General features: G+C 38.1%; 1 protein-coding gene across 13 annotated transcripts in view; it reads left to right on the top strand.

The window, feature by feature from the left end:
• LYPD6 (LY6/PLAUR domain containing 6) overlaps positions 1-18450 on the top strand; it is a 156207-nt gene that overhangs the window by 134075 nt on the left and 3682 nt on the right. For all 13 annotated transcript variants that reach the window (XM_072613115.1, XM_072613116.1, XM_072613114.1 and 10 more), the window contains 2 exons: positions 1388-1486; positions 16162-16292. In XM_072613115.1, the coding sequence (XP_072469216.1) occupies positions 1388-1486; positions 16162-16292 (230 nt within the window). The remainder of the gene's footprint in view (positions 1-1387; positions 1487-16161; positions 16293-18450) is intronic.

Below are 18450 nucleotides of genomic sequence, written 5' to 3'. Positions count from 1 at the left end.
ATGACTCAGCCATCTGCAGAGGAGGACAGTAGGTTGCTGTAGCTGCAGAATTTCTAGAGTTTGCAACTTTCAGTTCCTCTGGGGAATTTGTGGAGGAAATTACATTTATATAGAGCTTTAACATGACCGATAATTTTCACGTCATCTCGTTTGATCTCAGAACAGTCCTGTGAGTTTGGTAGTATAAGTAATGCCATCTCTATTTAACAGGTGAAGAAACCGAGCCTTACAGTTAAGGATCTTGCCCAGGATCCAACAATTGAAGTTGAGACTTGAACTCAGGCCTTCCTAACACCAAAAATAGAGTTCTCACTGCCAGTGTAACTTGTTCGTAGATAGAGAGATATAGATCTGTATATATCCAAATACACACATACACACACAAACACATACATACATACATACATACATATATATATATATATAAAACTGTATCTATAAATATTTATCCCTATATGTATATAGAGATAGATAGATCTGTAACTATAGGTATGTAGAGGTATGGTAATAGGTATAGATAGATATAGATAACTATATTACAAAATAATGGACCTCCTTTGGAATCCTGTGTATTTTATTTTATGCATTTTAAAGCATTATTCTGAGGAGTCTGTTGGCTTCACTAGGCTGCCAAAGGGATCTATGACAAAGGTTAAAAATACCTTCCAAAATTGCAAGAGGGGAAAAAATGGTGGAGTTCAGTTTTATGGAAATCAAAGCTCTTCAGTCATGATCTAGTGGCTATTGACAATCTTAGCGGTAAATAAACCTGCTTTTGTAAAAAGGAAAGGGAACCTTGTGGTAGACAGTCCTTTAGTAAACCTTTACTGATGAAAGATTATTCAAAGTCCTGGTATGCTGAAGCTACAATATAATACCTGCCCTCTAGAAGTTTATGTTTAAAAGCTATACGATACAATTAAAAGCTCCCCTCAGGAAATCTGATGGAGGTATATGGGATTTGGAAATTTGCAATATAGACTGAAGAAGACTTCCTGGAATTAGTGATGTTCTCTGTGACCTTTTGGGATGGATAGAGCTGAGCATGAGGTGGGTCTAGCAAGTTTCACACTCTTCTTCAAATCTCTTCTCACTCTTTAGAAAAATGTGGGTCTCCCAAAAGGTGCCTAAGCATGTTCCTGAATGCCCACCAGGATAGACCAAATCTGAATACCTAGCATACCTTCTGTCTACAAAGGCCACAGAAATAAGATCCCCTATTGAGGGCAAGGATTGGCCAAAAATGAATGTTCTTACCCTCTTAGAGATAAAAATCCATAAAAACTGATATAAAAATGGCAAATACTGAAAATTAATACCAATTAGATAAAGCTTGATTGCACACCCATCCTAAAATATTAATCTTTTTTCTTGGTCTTTTTTTTAGCTACCCCATATCCCGGTGGATTCAAATGTTTCACTTGTGAAAAGGCAGCAGACAATTATGAATGCAACCGATGGGCTCCAGATATCTACTGTCCTCGAGGTAAAGCTCCCAGCAGGAAAATGGGTTCATAAGAGCTGGTTTCTTGCTGACAGAGCCTCTGATTTGCTTTCATTGTATGTATACAAAGAATGTTGAAGAGATGTGGTTACACTTCTTATCTGCCCTTCCCTCCTACAGCTGTTTATTACAAGCAACTTTAATCTCATCACTTATTTATTGTACCTTTCATCTGTGACTTGCAGAGACATAAATTGAACCACAAACATTGGCAACAGGGTTACTTCCATTTTACAGATGGACAGTGAGGCACAGAAGGGGTTAAGTGATGTTCCAAAAGTCTTAGATCAAGGCTAAGGCAGAGCCAAAAATAGAATGGCTGGCTATTGGATGCTATCCCTCACTGTAATATTTACAGCATTAATCATTTTGTAGCAAATACCTCCATGCAAATTGTGCATTGATGTTCATATAGAGGTTCCATTCATCAGTTGTGTAGCTGAGCATTTCTGTCCTATGATTTCATGAGGATGCTGGCATGTTTAATGTGCTTGATGCATTAAAGCTCTAAATTTAAAGCTGCTTTAGTTAAAGAGTGAGGGATAGATGCCAGTTTGGTACATTAAAGGTTGACCTAGATACCCCAACTGGAAAGAAGATGACCTCATTTACATCTTCTTTCTTCAACCAGAAAAAGCGGCTGGCTACTGAGTAAGCCATTCAGCCAATAATTGGTTGATAATTTGGGGGAGAGTAGAAGGAGAGAGATGGAAGAGACATTTTAATGACTGATTTTTCAGGCAGAGTGGCTAAGAAGTCATCCTTAGATTCAGGAAGTCAGGGGTCAAGTTTTGCCTTTGATAGACTAGCTGTAGTCCTGAACAAGGTATTTAATCTCTCATTGCTTTAGGTAACTCTAAACTTTCAGAGAAAGTGCTAATCTGCATGGGAAGAGGGTTTTCTCATTGGAAGCTCTGTCTACCAATGAAATAATCAGTCTGTTCTCACTCTAGCTATATTAGCTTTCCTATTAATTGGTTTTGGATATTGAAATGACTAAATGCACCAGATCTACCTTTTTTTTTTTTTAAAAAAGATTAGGTCTCCTTATCTCACACTCAGATTGGAAATAGAGAGGCTACTCATGAGCATGACCTTAGTGCTAATCATAGAAGCTTTGACCTTGTCTGTTTCTGACCTGGGCTAGTTCTCCCCCTTCCTTTGGTGAGCTGATAGCACCCTGATCTTGGTGGTTTACTTTATTATTATCAAGTAGACACCTGATGGGCATCACCCACTGCAGTTCAGAACCCCCTAGGCTCAAGAGAGTGACCCACGTTAACTTTCCTGGTAACTGGATTTCTGGTATGCATCAATACACTGAGCTAAGTTTCGCCGATTTTTCATTCTAATATTTTCCATCACATAGACAGTACCAAAGTCCACACAACTGTCAGTAATTCTTGATTACATGTGGTGATGGGGGCTAGGGAGAATGTGGTAACTGCAATAAAAGGGAAAAGCACAAAACCTTATTTTAGTGGATATTTGTATTATCTTTCCCCTGAAAATCTTTTACCAGTGCTGAAAACAAGATATGAATATTTCATCATTCATGAAATGAAGGCCATCTTTCAGTACCCCCTATTCACTTTCAGTTAGAGATTTAGACACACAACACAAAGAAAGGGGAGGAAGAAATCAAGCCTAGAAGATGTACATATTTTATATTAGTACCTGGATAATCAGGGATTACTTTGTATTCCTGTGGGCTCTTGAATCAGAACCTATTTATCATGAGATGCACTCACATTTTCTAAAGATTCAAAGACAGCAGAAAACAACCATCCTTAGCAGCCAGATCTTCATTTGTTTCCCATTTAAACATACCCTACCCTTTCATGTGCTGATAAGACTTTGTTCTGTATTAATGAACAAATTCTCATTAATGTAGGGAGGATGTGGTTAAGATTTAATCAGTAATTATTCTATCAGATTTGGTTTGGGTATAATCTTTTATTTTTAAATAGGTGCTGAAAGTTTGAGAGAATATTTCCCTCTGGTGTGAAATTGTCCTTTTTCACTGTCTTATCTTTGTTGGAGGGCCTCAACCTGATGGTAATAAGCTCCAAAGAAATAAGTGGATAAGAATAATTAGCTTGTAGCCTGAAGCTCTCAGCAGTGGTAGTAGGAATGCTAGCAAATCTCTGATTGGACATCAGATGCCCTAGAGTAGCCCTAGCCTGGCTGTAAACCAGTCTGCTCGTAGTTCATTGTTTACATTTGTGGTTGGCCAGTTTGCCTGACTAGCAGCCATCAGCCCTGCTCCTGCTTTTCAACTTAATGAGCCAGGTTGTGAATGTGGAGTTCTGTTTCATGCTGTCAAATCAATGAAGTTAAAAAAAAACCCAAAACTCTTCTTCTCTTAGTTGTCTAAGTTAACAAGAATTGTGCTTTCACAACATGTTTAAAGGAATGAAAAATGAAAGTATATGCACAAATAATGGGATCATAGATTTAGTGCTGGAAGGAGCCTTGAGGCTATCAGATCAACCTGTTCATGTTACAGATGAAGAAACTGAGGCACAGAGAAGTTCAAGGACTTATTGAAGGTCATATAGTTATTAAGTATCTGAGGCAGGATTTGAACCCCGTCTTCCAGATTCCAAGTCCAACACTTCATCAGCAGCACCTTGCAACATCCTTTTGTCTGCATAGATAAATTGTCAGAGGCATTGGTTTTCCTATTTATGATGAAATTAATATATGCCGTTAGAAAGCTAATCTGTAATTTAAGATTATATTAGTTTAGAGGACCAAAAAAATTACAAACAAGAATATATTCTAAAGGGACAAAATTTTCTTTTTGTTGTGAACAAATTTCCTTTCTCATTCAGCCTCTTAGCTCTTTCCTTGTTTTGAATGTAAGAGTCAAGCAAGGATAAATAGACATGTAGAACAGTAATCTTGGCTCCCAGACTTAAATGGCCTATGTTCAGTTGTTTTGCCATTCAGAAATGGCCTGATGTTTGACTTGTTTTCAATAACTGATAATCCAAGATTTGCCATTTCTCCCATTCTTTTTTGAGCCAAATTAGTTTCCTTTTCTCATTCCCTTACTGCCCCACCCTCCTCTCTTCCTGGAAGCCATTGACCCCTTGACATGAAAAATGTCTTTTAGTAAGTCTAATGGCTAATTACCTCCAGGGGAAAAAAATCCCCAAACCCTAAGTGCAGAATGATTAACTACAAAAGCTTTCAGAGTGGGTTTGTTCATGCAACCATGGAAGAATTGGATGTGACTACACACCTGGTACTTCAGGGATGTGATGACAGATTGCAGCAATGCAAGCTGACCAATTCTGTGGAGCGCATCTTAATCTGCTGTGGTCAAAAGAACAGACTCTGAAGTATCTCACACTTGGAAATTCTTTTCACTAAGAACTTTTCACACAGTTTATTTTTGGCTAAAGTTCTAAGTTTTTACCAGTTGGGGTACTAGTTTTTAATGGACCTTCAGGCTATCAGAGTTTAGAATCTGTTCCATTTCACATTGTTTATCCTGAAATGTTTTACACTTTCCATTAGTAAGACTGTTGGATGCCATTTTCTTAAACTGGATTTTCCAATTGTACAGTTGTCTGCTCTTTTCAATAGGAATCACACTTTGGATTCAGTAGGAATCCAACCTCCACATTCCCTAGGATTATATAGGTTTAAAGGGAGAGTTTATCTAGTTCAGACTTTTCTCCTCTCCCTAAACATTTTATAGTTGAGGAAACTGGAGACATCTAAAAGAGATTAAGTGACTTGATCAAAGCTACAGCTAGTAAAAACCTAGTCTCATGACTACCAGGCCTGGGTGCTTTCCACTCACTGCCTCACAATGGCCCTTTTTGCCAACTTAACCCAGGTCTCTCTCTCTTTCTATCTCTCTCTCTCTCTCTCTCTCTCTCTCTCTCTCTCTCTCTCTCTCTCTCTCTCTCTCTCTCTCTCTTCTCTCTCTCTCTCTCTCTCTTTCTCTCCCTCTCTCTCTCTCTCTTTCTCTCCCTCTCTCTTTCTCTCTCTCTCTCTCTCTCTCTCTCTCTCTCTCTCTCTCTCTCTCTCTCACACACACACACACACAGTTTAGTGACAAGCCTATTTTTACTTTATGATTTTTAATCCTTTTATTTTTCAAAATAATTTCCTTAAGTGAGGAGGCCTTTCCCAGTCTATCTCCCTATCTTCTACCTATAGCTCCTTTCCTCTGAGATTGCTTTCCCTTTGTACTGTGTGTATGTATATATGTGTGTGTGTGTGTGTGTGTATTATGGCATTCTGCATGTTGTCTGCCCTTTAGTATGATTGCTTCTTAAGGGCAGGGGCTGCTCTTGTCTTTCTTTGTATGTCAGAGTCTTAGCCCAGGACCCAGTACACAGTAAATGCTTGTTGACTCTTTCCTTGGTTGAAGTTTGTGGGTTGTTTTTTTTAAGTCAGTGAAAAAATAAAACGTCTGTTTTGCAGCTCTCTAAGGAGAGTCTGAGAATAGCAATAAATAATAAAGCAGGTGTTATTTAGTCAAGTCCCCTAACAGTTAATTTTTCCTTTTTAATATCTGCTATGGGGAGTTTCTTACTTACATGAGTGAGCAGTCTATGACTGCCTCAGCAAGGTAGTCTCATTGATTTGAAAGTCACATTTTTAACAATTCCTGTGGGGAAGGAAATCCACTTTAGATTCATTTTCTATTATTCTTTATGAAAGGGTTTTAAGTAGAATTTTAAAAGATACCTATTTTATATTATTTTTTAAAAAGTTTTCAACCATGAAGAAAGAGATAGAAAGGTTTCTTGCTAGAGTTTTCCCTAATAATAACTGAAATAGACAAAAATTCTATTTTTGCTGGTTTACTTGCTGGATTAGTTAATTAAACTACTTAATTAACTTCTTAGTAAGATTATTCCATAAATGAGATAAATACACCAACTAGTAGAGAGAGGATTCTGGGAAGATGGTGCAGTAGATCAAAATTCCAAGCTCTCCAGATTTCTTCCACAAACAAGACAAAATAGCACCTCAGCATGAGTGTAGAGTGGCAAAAATAAATAAGAGCTGGGGTAGAACACTGGTTCTCCTGGGACAACTGGAGAAGATCTGAAGAAAGATCTCAGGATGGAGGTTTGACTAGAGTGAAATCTAAACATCTCCACACTGGCTCTGTGGAAACAGCAAGGGGGTGAGCTCTGGGGACAGCTGGGTTGAGAGGTAGCCTCAACCCCAGCCATAGGAATCTTCACCTTCCAGAGAGGGTGAGGAGTCAGGGGTCTGAGCTGAATAAGACTGAGGGAGCCTTAGCTGATAAGGGATGCCAGGCCTAGCTGTGCTGCTGAGATGTGCTCCTGGGTGAGAAGGAACAGGCTCAGTGAGTGTAGAAGCAGTGGGCCTTAGTTGTGGCCTGGAAGGGGAAAGGAGTGGAGAGGTTGGGCCCTGGACAAAGCTCAAAAAGTAACAGTGAGAAGGATCTGAGGCCAAGAATGGAAAAAGAACAAATTCTTGTTTTTCAAAGACTGAGAGAGTATGTAATGAGAGAATATGTGATAATTCCCCCAGAAACAAATACTCAAGGAGTCTTTTTTAAGCATGTATTATATGCAAGCTGGTGTTCTCAGTAGTTTTCAAATAAAGTAGTTCATCTGACAGCTGATTTAGGTTCCTCCTTTTCCAGTTTTCTGTTACCTTGAACTTCTCTTTGCTTTTAAAATGTGATAATAAGAACATTTAACAAGGGAGACAGTGTGAGGTAGCAGATAGAGAACTAGCTGGAAAGTCAGGAAGACTGGCTTTAATTCCCACCTGTGATATGTACATGCTTTGTGACCATAGGCAAGTCACTTAACATGACCATGTCCTATAAATGAAAGAAATCCCATATACAAGAAGGAGAAGGGAAAGGAAGAACAAATAGTAATGTAAAATGTTTAATTTATCTTCCACTTTGAGCTACATAAATTGATTGTAGATGTACCAAGGAAAGAGTGTTTCATTGTTCACTTATTTTTTTTTGAGTCACTCATTATAACACTTTCAAAACATATCTCCCTTTTATCTCTTATCTTTCAAATGGCATTTCCCCCTAAATTTCTTCAATTAACGAATATATTCCTAAAGAATTCGAATACCATAGTTCTGTGAGGAAAAGCAATCTGCATGCTCAGCCAACTCGCAAGTATGTGATTTATTCATTTTTTAGAATAATGTTGTCCATACTGCATAAGCAAAGTAGCATAAAAACAAAGATACTCATTATGAGGAATGTTAATGGTCAAAAGAAACCTATATTACCACCTGCCAGATAATGACTCTACGTCATGGACTTAAGTGGTTTTCCATTTCAGAACTTGGATTTGAACATTAATGGAAATGTGATTTCTCGATACATGTAGAGGCTCGATGAAAATCGTGTTTCTGTTTTTCTCAATAAATAATTCATTAAACAGTCTTTCCTGGATCTGCTTTTGGTACAATTTCTGTGAAGCTCATAGCAAATGATTTATGTTTCACAACCTGTGGGAATATTGTGTATTTCCAAGAATATGGGATTTTAGGGGCCAAAAACTAACAAGTAGAAATTCAAATCTGCCTGTTATCTTTAGAACAAAGTCTTTGAAATCCTTTTACCTGGAGTTATCAGGGAGCCCATTTCTTACATCACCTCAACACTAACTCAAGGGCTATCAAAATACGTGGTTAATAGTGTTCTGCAGCTGATGTTCAGCATTCACCAACATTAAAGTTAACCTACAATTTTGAGAGCAAGTATCTGAATAAGTTTTACAAAGAAATTGCTTTGTCAGAGAATTAGAGTTGATTGATTCCTTTCACACTGGGAACATAGCAGGAAGGAATGTGCATCCAAGCCTAGTATCTGGGTGAGAGAAGAAGTGGAATGAATACTGGGATTGTGACTCTGATGATAGTAGTAACAGTGTAGATTTTTGTTTTTCATTGTATTTGTGCTGATTGAATTTACACAGCCTGATTAAAAATAAATAAATACATACATACATACATACATACATACATACATACATACATACATACATATATATATATATATATATATATATATATATATATATATATATATATATATATATATATATATATATATATATATATATCTCCTTGCAAAACTCATAAGTGCACCTTCCCAGATGGGGATTTGAACAAGAAAGACCTACCTTTTCCTTTCTATTCTTTAAAGAGGGTCTTTGCTCTTACAAAGGGTAAACTCAACAGACATTTTTATTCCTCCTTGAATCTTATTCAATGGAATAATTTTACCAAGAAGGTAATTAAATAGCTTGTTGTTGAGGGGAAAGGTGTAAGGGGAAAGTTATGTCTAGATTGAACGAATCATTGTCACCAGAAAGCTACTTTAAAACTGGGATAATTCATTGTTTGGAGAACATATCTGATTTATAAATTTGAAGTTATAAAGTGTTTTACCTGCATGTTGGATGAGATCTTATCACAGTAGTTGATATTTATCTTTGCAGCAGTAAAACCTTAGGCAGCTGGTTTTAGTTATCTGGCCCCTTCCTTCGCCCCATGAGATGAGTGTAGGAGAAAAGAGCATTCCTTTTTTATTGGCTTGATTGAGCATTTGAAAGTAAAGGAATGGGAGGTTTATGTCATTGCCAAGAGCTTCTGTGAGGAGTATCTTGACTTGAACTCATCCTAGTGAATAGTTCACAGACCCCTCTATCAGACATATTAATGCTTGCAGGTCAGTGGGGCCTATTCAATAAAATCATTTCTGGTGCACTAAAATAGCCTAAGAAAAAGAATGCCCTCCCCCTGACTCAGAAGGAACGGATGCCTCCCTCCTCTTCAGAAAAGGATCAGGTCATGGCAGTATTTATAAAATATTGTGAAAGCTTTGGGCCAAGAATATTCAGTCACTAAATTTCCAGTTTCTTTTGGTAGCAACTCTGCTCACTCATATTCCTTCAAAAGAACTTCATTTGTGCAGTAGGAAATGGTCTGGATTCTAAGTCAGAGGACCTCAATTTGAATTCTGCCTCTGCCACTGAAGCAAGTCACTTCTGCTCTTTAGGTTTCAGGTCTCTTCTGTAAATGTAAAGTGTTTTATAAATCTTACAGTACAATATAAATGTTAACTATTACTACTACTACTAATTATCATTATAAATTATTTAATTTTATATAAATTTATATATTTTATTATAATATGTTAAAAGCACTGTGTTTACAATATATTGTTTGTCCTTATATTATTATGCTAATGTAGCTATTGTTTATTGTTATTATTATTATTAGATGACCCCTTCTATAGCTCTTGGTCTATGATGCAGTAAACCTAGGGAAATAAGGTTACTTAGAACAGGTTCTCATTAAACTGTTACTAAAAATGGGGTCACCCTACATACAGAGTAACTATAAATGTGCATTGTGATATATTTTGGCAAGTTTCTATAAGCATTATCTTCATTGATAATGTCTGGAAAGCTTATTAAGATCCCTGTATTTTTATGGTTCCAAAAAAATGCATAAAAGTGGTCAGTGTTGTCGCATAACCAGTATCAGAAATGCTCAAGCTCTCTTGCCCTAGATATTATTACTTCTTGAGTTACAAGATGCCAAAATGATGACAGAGTCTGGTGGGATTTTTTATTGCCCAATAAATAACATCATAGTAGGTCATAATTCTGTATTAGCCATTGAATGCCTAAAATGCATAAAGTGTGCATAGGTGGTATCCAAGGTAGAGTGGAGAAATGGCACAATGACACCTCTTAAGAATTATTTACTATTTTTTAGACCTGAGGACTGAGGCCTAGAATGTTGGATGCTGCCTGGAAGCTTTCTAGACTTATACTAGGAAACAATCATCTTTCTTTAGTTTTTAAATTACATTTAAACATCTCCATGATGTTTCACAATACCTGGAGTTTTCGCAGACTTACAGACCCAAGAGGGACATTAAAAGATTATCTAATTTATCATGTTGCCTTCATGCAGAGAAGCTCTGTGGTTTAAAAGGAAGGTATGCTGGATCCAGAAGACTTGAGGTCTAGTTCTGTCTCTAGCATGTATTAAAGTCTGTGGACTTGGGCAGTTTAATTAGTGTCTCAGAGTTTCATTTTGTTCATCTGGAAAATGGAGAAAATTATACATCTTTCTTAGGGTTTGTAATGCCAGTGCAATACCCACAGCAGCCACTATAGATATACATGTGTATTTCCAGAGTAAATTCACAAAATATAAACTCTCTTCCTCAAAGACAAAACCAAAATATTTATTCAGATGCCAGAAAGCCAGATCCATCATAGCAACAAAGAAGTCTATACACATTATCAGTGAAGGGAGCATGGGCATCCCCAGGCCTTCCCACCATCAGGCCTTCCCACAAACAAGCTCGCTTAGGCAAAACCCCTCCCTCTCTCACTCATGTTAGCTGCTCTGCTCAGCTCTGCCGGCCCTCTCCCAGTTCCACTTCACTCTTCCTGCTGCACTGTAATAGTAATTTAAATGGAAAGATCTTTCTCATTAATTGATAGGTCTATATGATCTGCTTGAATCGCCTGGAAGCCTGGGTCACATGTGTTGGGAGGAGCTTACTGAAGAGGCAGAACAGGAAGGGTGGAGCAGAACCAGGAGGAAGTGAGTGGGCTGCGGTCCACAGCAGAGGGGAAAGAATGCAGGCAACTGACACATTGTTGCAGTTGATACTGAGAAGGCCCTGGCTGAAGGAGGGGAAGTTTGAGAATGGCTTTGCCCTCAGCTGGGATCATATTTATTAACTTCTTGTTCACCATGACAGACTTTGCTTTCTGGTTCTGGGATATGGCTTTCTGGTGCTTAAATAAAGATTTTTCTTCTGCCTTCTATATGGAGTCATATTTTGCGATTGAGAACTACAGTGCCATATTCATAGTCACCACCAGTGCTGTGAATATTTCCTTGGAGATACATTTGGCTTCATGAATAGGATCGCAAATTTAATCTTTAATCTCTTTTTGGAGGCAGAAATGATTTAGAGGAAGACATTATTAACCCAGGATGGAAGAATTTACCATATTTCTCACTAGCAAGGGAATGGGCTAAAAGCACTATACCCTGTGAAAACTGGTAAGTGAGGTTACAGGAGGGGGAATCTGGAGATTTGGAAAGGTGTTTGCAAGGACTATCAATAAGACCAGGGAAGGAGATGGCAGGGGTAAGTAGGAGAGGCTGGATTTTACTAACAGCTTACCATATTATGTGTAGAAACAGAGATGAGCTGCTTAAGGAAAAAGGTCAGATGGAAAAAAAGAGTTAGCTAGTTTGCATGAGAATTCTCATCCTTCTGGCTCTCCGTCACATGAGCAGTCTGGAGGGTCTCAGGGGGAAGGAAAGGCTGTTCAGTTAGCTCAAAAGAAGCTGAAGGCTAACAAAAGAAATGCACTTCTGACCTCTGTATACAAATTTACAAGACCCAGTCAGTCTAGTTGCCACAGTGACAAAGGAAGTGAAATAATTTTAGAGCAAGAAGTTTCTCAGTCAGGAGCATGCCCAATAGTGAGAGAACCAAGGAGGTATCTCAGTGTTTAGGGAAATAACTGAGGATTTTACTCAGCAGGGGGTCACAGAAATTTTGAGTCGATTTATCCAAAGGATAGGAGAATCGTTAATATCTTGGATGATGAGATTCAGTGATGAGGGAGCAGGAGGAATAACTATTGATCTTGTCAACTGTCTGAAATTTATAGGTATTAGTCTGAACCTTTTGTACAGTAAACTTTTAGAGATTACAATATGCAAGGAGGTAACAATACAACTAATCTGTTAGTTTTGGCTGCAGAAGGGTACAGTAGGCAGTATCCTATTGACTCTATGTGCCCTAGTGGAGACAGACCCTGGTATTTACTAAGGGACTGTTTAAGAAAGTTAAAGTAGGAGGTAATGAAGACTGCCATAATGATTGGAAATGCAGATGCATACTATGATACTCTCTTTGGAGTATACCATAGGAATATTATAGTGAATATGGCTTCTCCTACTTACAAGCATTTGATTTTGACTCTAATAATTGGAAAAATAGGGCACCCTCTTTCAGAGGTGATGGACAAGATTTCACAGTTAGGTGACTTAGGAGACTGGGGAAAAGACAAAATTGCTAGAGAGAGAGAAGAGTAAATAGCCAATGGATTCAAAATCAGAAAAAAGTTGACAAGGAGAGAATTGTTTACTGCTCTATTGAGATCAGTGGTAGATTTTAGAATCATAGATGGTATTCCAACTAAGGAACTATACAGAATATACTGAGAAAAGGGACTTGATACTAGATGAAATAGAGAAGAACTGCCCCTACAGATCCTGCTGAATCCTTGTATCCAAGTTTGTCACACCTTCAGGGAGAATAAGAAGTTGGCCAAACCCCAGCTCCGATTAAGGAAGTACACCTCTAGCCAATATGATGACCCCAAATCTGCAAATTAGAAAACAACAAACACATAAGATCCCAAATGTTGAGTTGAGACTGTGAAGTCAGAAGTTCCAGCACTGTATTCAGGGACACCTGGCTTGGCAAGATAGAATTTACATTCTTTAGAGGAGTTTTGGTTGGATAGGAAAGAAATAAGAACAATCTTACTGGAATATGTATGAGAATCCCAAAAAATCATATTTCCTAAATCAGGATTAGGAGCTTGAGGAATACGTGTATTGGCTGGAGTGATAGATTCTAATTATCAAGGAGAAATTATTGTAAGATTCCAAAATTTAGGTGATGGACCCATACAATTTTGTAAAAATGATCAAATAGTTCAAGTGATTATTATTCCTTGTAAAACAAGACCACTTGTGAAAACTGACCCTCCTTCTGAAATAACTAACAGAGGCACTGAAGGATTGAGTTCTACTTGTAGAATAAAATCAGGAGCTAAAGTATGGGTAAAACGGAAGGCAGATGATGATTGAAAGGCTGTGGAAATTATAGCACAGGGGAAAGATAATACCGTAACTGTTGTTTCTACAGGAGAGGATAATTGCCAAATTGTACCCTTAACTCACATATTCTACTATGAATGAGGCTGTGATAGTGGGTTTACAGACTCCAGAACCATAGCTGACCCTGTATCTACCCTGCATCTGGTCATTGTTTCCTTGTTTTATTTGTTTGTTTTTTTGTCTTTTCATCTGTTAAACTTGTTGGCTAGGTTTCCTATAGGCTTAGTACCCTTCACCTGCACATGCCTGATCGCTTAAGCCAAATATCACCTCCTATCCATGACAGTGGTGTGTCATCTCTGGAACTGAAGTTGACCAAACTCCAGATGCCAGTTAAAGAACTGATCTCTCAAATGGGACCTCTTGGGGCAGGGATAGCTCTATATCCAGTTTCAGCAGGAAGTAGTTGTGGAAGAAACAGACCTTCGCCCCTTACCCCAAGATTTTGGGCCAAATTTGTTGAGGGAGAATGATGGAGTACTTGTAATACTAGTTGCCCCACCGACCTATGTAATGAACATGAAAGATCTTGGGGCTGAATATAATAGTAATTTAAATGGAAAGATCTTTCTCATTCATTAATAGGCCCATGTGATTTGCTTTATTTGCCTGGAAGCCTGGCGAATAAATCCCACTTGTGGTGGGATAAGCTTGCTGAAGAGGCAGAACAGGGAGGGTGGAGCAGAACTGGGAGGAAGTGAATGAGTGGGGTCAGGTCAGAGGGGAAAGAATGCAGGCCAACTGACACTGTGACAGTTGATAGGGAGAAGGCCATGGCTGAGGGTGGGGAGGTTTGGGAATGGCTTTGCCCTCTGCTGTCATCATGTTTATTTACTTCTTGGTCACCATGACAGATTTTGCTTTCTGGTTCTGGGATTTGGCTTTCTGGTGCTTAAATAAATGTTTTTCTTCTGCCTTGTATATGGAGAGTCTTTTATATTTTGTGATTGAGAACTACAGTGGCATATTCGTAGACACTACCAGTGCTGTGAATATTGCCTTGGAGATACATGCATCTTTCCTGCTCCACCCACTGAGCAAGCTTCTCCCACCATAGGTTCCGTGTGACTCAGGCTGTGGGCTGGACCAAAGCTCAAACCAGGTCACATGGGCCTATTATGGGGCAGGGAAGATCTTCAGATTCCCTTACCATTACAAGGTTATAGGAGGACCAGAGGAAATAGTACAAAGTATTGTTTAACCTGCAAAGATCTAAATGGGAGCTGTGCATCATGGAACCTTATGTTTTAATAAACACCTAAACTGATTATTTTTTCAGCTTTCCTCTTTATATAAGCATCTAGGCAACTTTATTGTTAAGAAAGTTTTTCTTGTACTTAAGGAAAATTCCTTCCAATGCAGTGTTAATTTATTCTCTCTCCAACTTGTGTGAACTCCATGTACTAGAAGACCATAGTTACCTAGTTTCCCAGGCTAAATTATTCCTGTTCCATTAGCCCTGTATTTCTCAAATATTTGTCAAAATACTAGTTATTAATACTTCCTTCTTAAATTATCTTGTGTTTGCATATCTGTTGACTTTTTCTTTTTAATCTCCCAGTGGAATATTAGCTTCTTGAGGCTAGGGGCTATATTTCATTTCTGCTTTTGTGTCCCCAGCCTGGTATGGTGGATAACTATCTACTTAGGAAGGCCTGGTCTCCCATCTTGGCTCTAAAGCTTTGCTATTAACCTCTCAGTGTTCCAGGCAATTCTTTTAAGAGGATAGTTAAAGACTCTTCAGTGGTAGGAGTCTGCAGACTGCTTATTTCTATCCTGATGAAATTACATGACAGAAACTCCCCAGCTCTCAAAGAATGTCTTGAACATTTTTGGGGGACCGGTCCTCTGATTTCATTGGTATAACAAACTCCTCAAAGAAGGAAACTCCTTTTTGCCAATACAGATTTTGCCAGTACAGATTTACTGATACCTCCTCAAGGAGTCTGTGGATAGATTTTGGGGTGAATTTTTTTAGTATATTGACAACTATAATTCAATATAATTGGTTTCATTTGTAGTCTTATGTATTTTATTTTATGCATTAAAAAATATTGCTTTGAGAAGTGATCCGTGAACTACACTAGACTACTAATGATGTCCATGACACAAAATTAAGAGCCTATATCATAGATTGGTGTTTAGATCGAATAAAAGGTTATGTAACATAGTTGCACAGCCAGTACGTGTTAAAAGTGGGATTTGAACCCAGATTTCTATGAATCTGTAAGTTTCTTTATCAGTTATACCAAGTTGATTCATACCTTGAATATAGTAAGCTCTTAATAAATGCTTGTTTGAATTGAATTTTCAACACCTTTGAAAATCTTTATCACAAGACATTCCTACGTTATCCCTCCACTCAAATTAAAAAAAAAAATAGAGGAAGGATGTGCTCTCCTGACAAAGGGAGAATAACACCTTTCTTAAATTATGGTTATGAAAGAGACCCAGACCCATGTTGTTTAGAATGCCATCATGTACCCAGCAGGAAGCTGACAAAAATAGAAAGTGAGTAGGATTGATAAAAATGTTGAGATATGGAAAATTAGAACATAAAATAATGTTTGTATTGGTATATGCATATTGTAATTAATGTCCCTTTCAGTGAGGTGAAAGTGTGTCTCCCCATTGTCTTGTGTGCATAAGACTTTTGATTCTGAGGTATGTTGAGCTGGCTTTTCTCCTCTCAAATAAAAAGTGTTTTCTTTGTTTGACAGAGACCAGATACTGCTACACTCAACACATCATGGAAACCACTGGAAACAGCATATCAGTCACCAAACGTTGCGTGCCTCTGGAAGAATGCTTGTCTACTGGCTGCATAGACTTAGAACAAGAAGGACACAAGGTCAGGGACCAAATGAATGGGATTGGTGCAAATGAGATGGAATTCTACTAAGTCATATGTCTCCTTTGGCCACAGTTCACTCCCCAGAGCCCACTGAGTTGCTGCTTCCTTAAGCTATCCTTATTCTCCCTCTTCAAAGAAGTGTACTCTCCTGCTTACCCTCACATGGTCAGTCTTTTTCTTTTTTTCCCCAATCTTGTCTGACTCCTCCTGACCCCATTTGGGTTTTTCTTGGCAAAGATACTGGAGTGGTTTGCCGTTTCCTTCTCCAGCTTTACCCTCATATTCTCCAAGATTGAGTGAAAAGGGAGCCCAGGAAGAGCATTATCATCAGTCTGGCAGTCAGTAAACATCATTTAATCACATAATATGTTCCAGGAGCTGTGCTAGGCACTGGGAATACAAAAAGAGGCAGAAGACTGTCCCTACCCTCAAGGTGCTTACAATCAAATGGAGAAGACAGCAAACAAACAAATATGTACAAATATATGTAGGATAATTAGGAAATGATTAGCAGAGGGCAGGCACTAGAATTAGGAAGACTTCCAGCAGAAGGTGAGATTTTAGTTGGGACTTGAAGAAAGCCAGGAAATCCAAGGGGCTGTCAAACAGTGTCTTCAGATTCTTGAAAATACAGACCTAGTGAATAAATATGATTAGATTGGCAGCTCTTCTTTGTGAAGAGGAATATAATTAAGTTTCTAGGAGAGAACAAAAAAGAAAAAGAGAAAACTTTGCAAAAACTCCTAGCCAGTGTAACTTATGATGGCTTCCCACTCAGTACAGAGTCTATTTGACCTTGGTTGCTTTGGTAAAAGACAGGCCCATTTCTCTCTTTGGAATGTTTATTTAAGAAAGTACCCTCAAAGCTCTTGAGTTTGGTTAGTGCTGCCTCATGGATTCACCCTGAGTAGATGAGTTTGTAGTTGGAGCTATCCCTAAGGAAGGTAATGGGTCCAGGACATACCACACTATTTTTACTTACCCAAATCTCTTACCTCTATCATTTTACGCTAATGAATTTAAGTTAAAATGAACATCCAATATGGCCTTGAAGGCAAGAGGAAGATGGAAAAGTCACAGAAGGGCAGTTTAATGGATGTTTAAAGAAAGGGAAGGGGCAGCCTTGATAGTAGGGTGTCTGGATTTGTTATCCATATGGAGGTAAACCTCATATCTTGAAACAAAAAAGCCATCACACACTTCTTCCTCTACCAGTTATCCCAATCCTGACTCTTATATTGTAACTGTAGATAAGTCACTTAAGTTTTATGAGCTTCAACTTTTTTTATTTGTAAAGTGGAACTAATAATATAGTCTTACATCTCACAGGGCCATTCAAAAATATTATTGATATATTTTGTTTTGGTTTTTATCATCATTTCCAAATATCTCTCTCTACCTTTGTAATAGGAATAGGGAATTAGACTTGTGCTTTCATTGCTATAGGAAAGTCACAAAGGAGGAAACTCCCTCTACCAGTTCAGGTAAGAGTTTCCTAGAGCACTGAGAGGTTCAGTGACTTGCTTAGGGTCACAGAATCTGTACATATCAAATGCTAGATTGAAACTCAAGACTTCCATTCTGTAAGGTTGACCGAAGGAAGGAAGGAGAAAAAGGGGAAGGAAAGAAGGAAGGAAGGAAGAAGATTAATAAAAATTAACCAACACATTAACTGAGTCTGACATTCGAAATCTCAGGCACAATCCCTAACACATCCTCCATCAATAGGTAACTGCAGAGGGTGATTACTCATGCCTGAACAAAGAGAAAATAATACAAAGCAGGAATTAAGCAATAGTCCTTCTAACTTGAACCCAAAGGATAAGATGGAGGTAATTAGGTGGTTAATTCTAATATAAATTTAATGTGAAATCTTGAAAAATCTGGGCAAATTTATTCCTTGGGCAATAGCATTTTACCCTATAACTTTCAAGACAATGTAAGGGTGACTAGTTTGTGTAACACCCAACTGAGGGAAGTAAAATCAAAGCATGCATATCTCCACTGTACTGATGAGGCAATGAGCTTATTACAACATAAAAGTTATGTTATAATCAGTTCTAGAACCTGGATTCCATAAAGTCCACAGCTAAAGTTCTTTCTCTTTGATGATGCTATCAAATGCAACTGAAGGAGGGCTAACTGTTTCTTTTCC

Source organism: Notamacropus eugenii, chromosome 5, assembly GCF_028372415.1.
Source record: "Notamacropus eugenii isolate mMacEug1 chromosome 5, mMacEug1.pri_v2, whole genome shotgun sequence".
Classification (NCBI taxonomy): domain Eukaryota; kingdom Metazoa; phylum Chordata; class Mammalia; order Diprotodontia; family Macropodidae; genus Notamacropus; species Notamacropus eugenii.
This window is presented reverse-complemented; position numbering and strand designations above follow the sequence as displayed.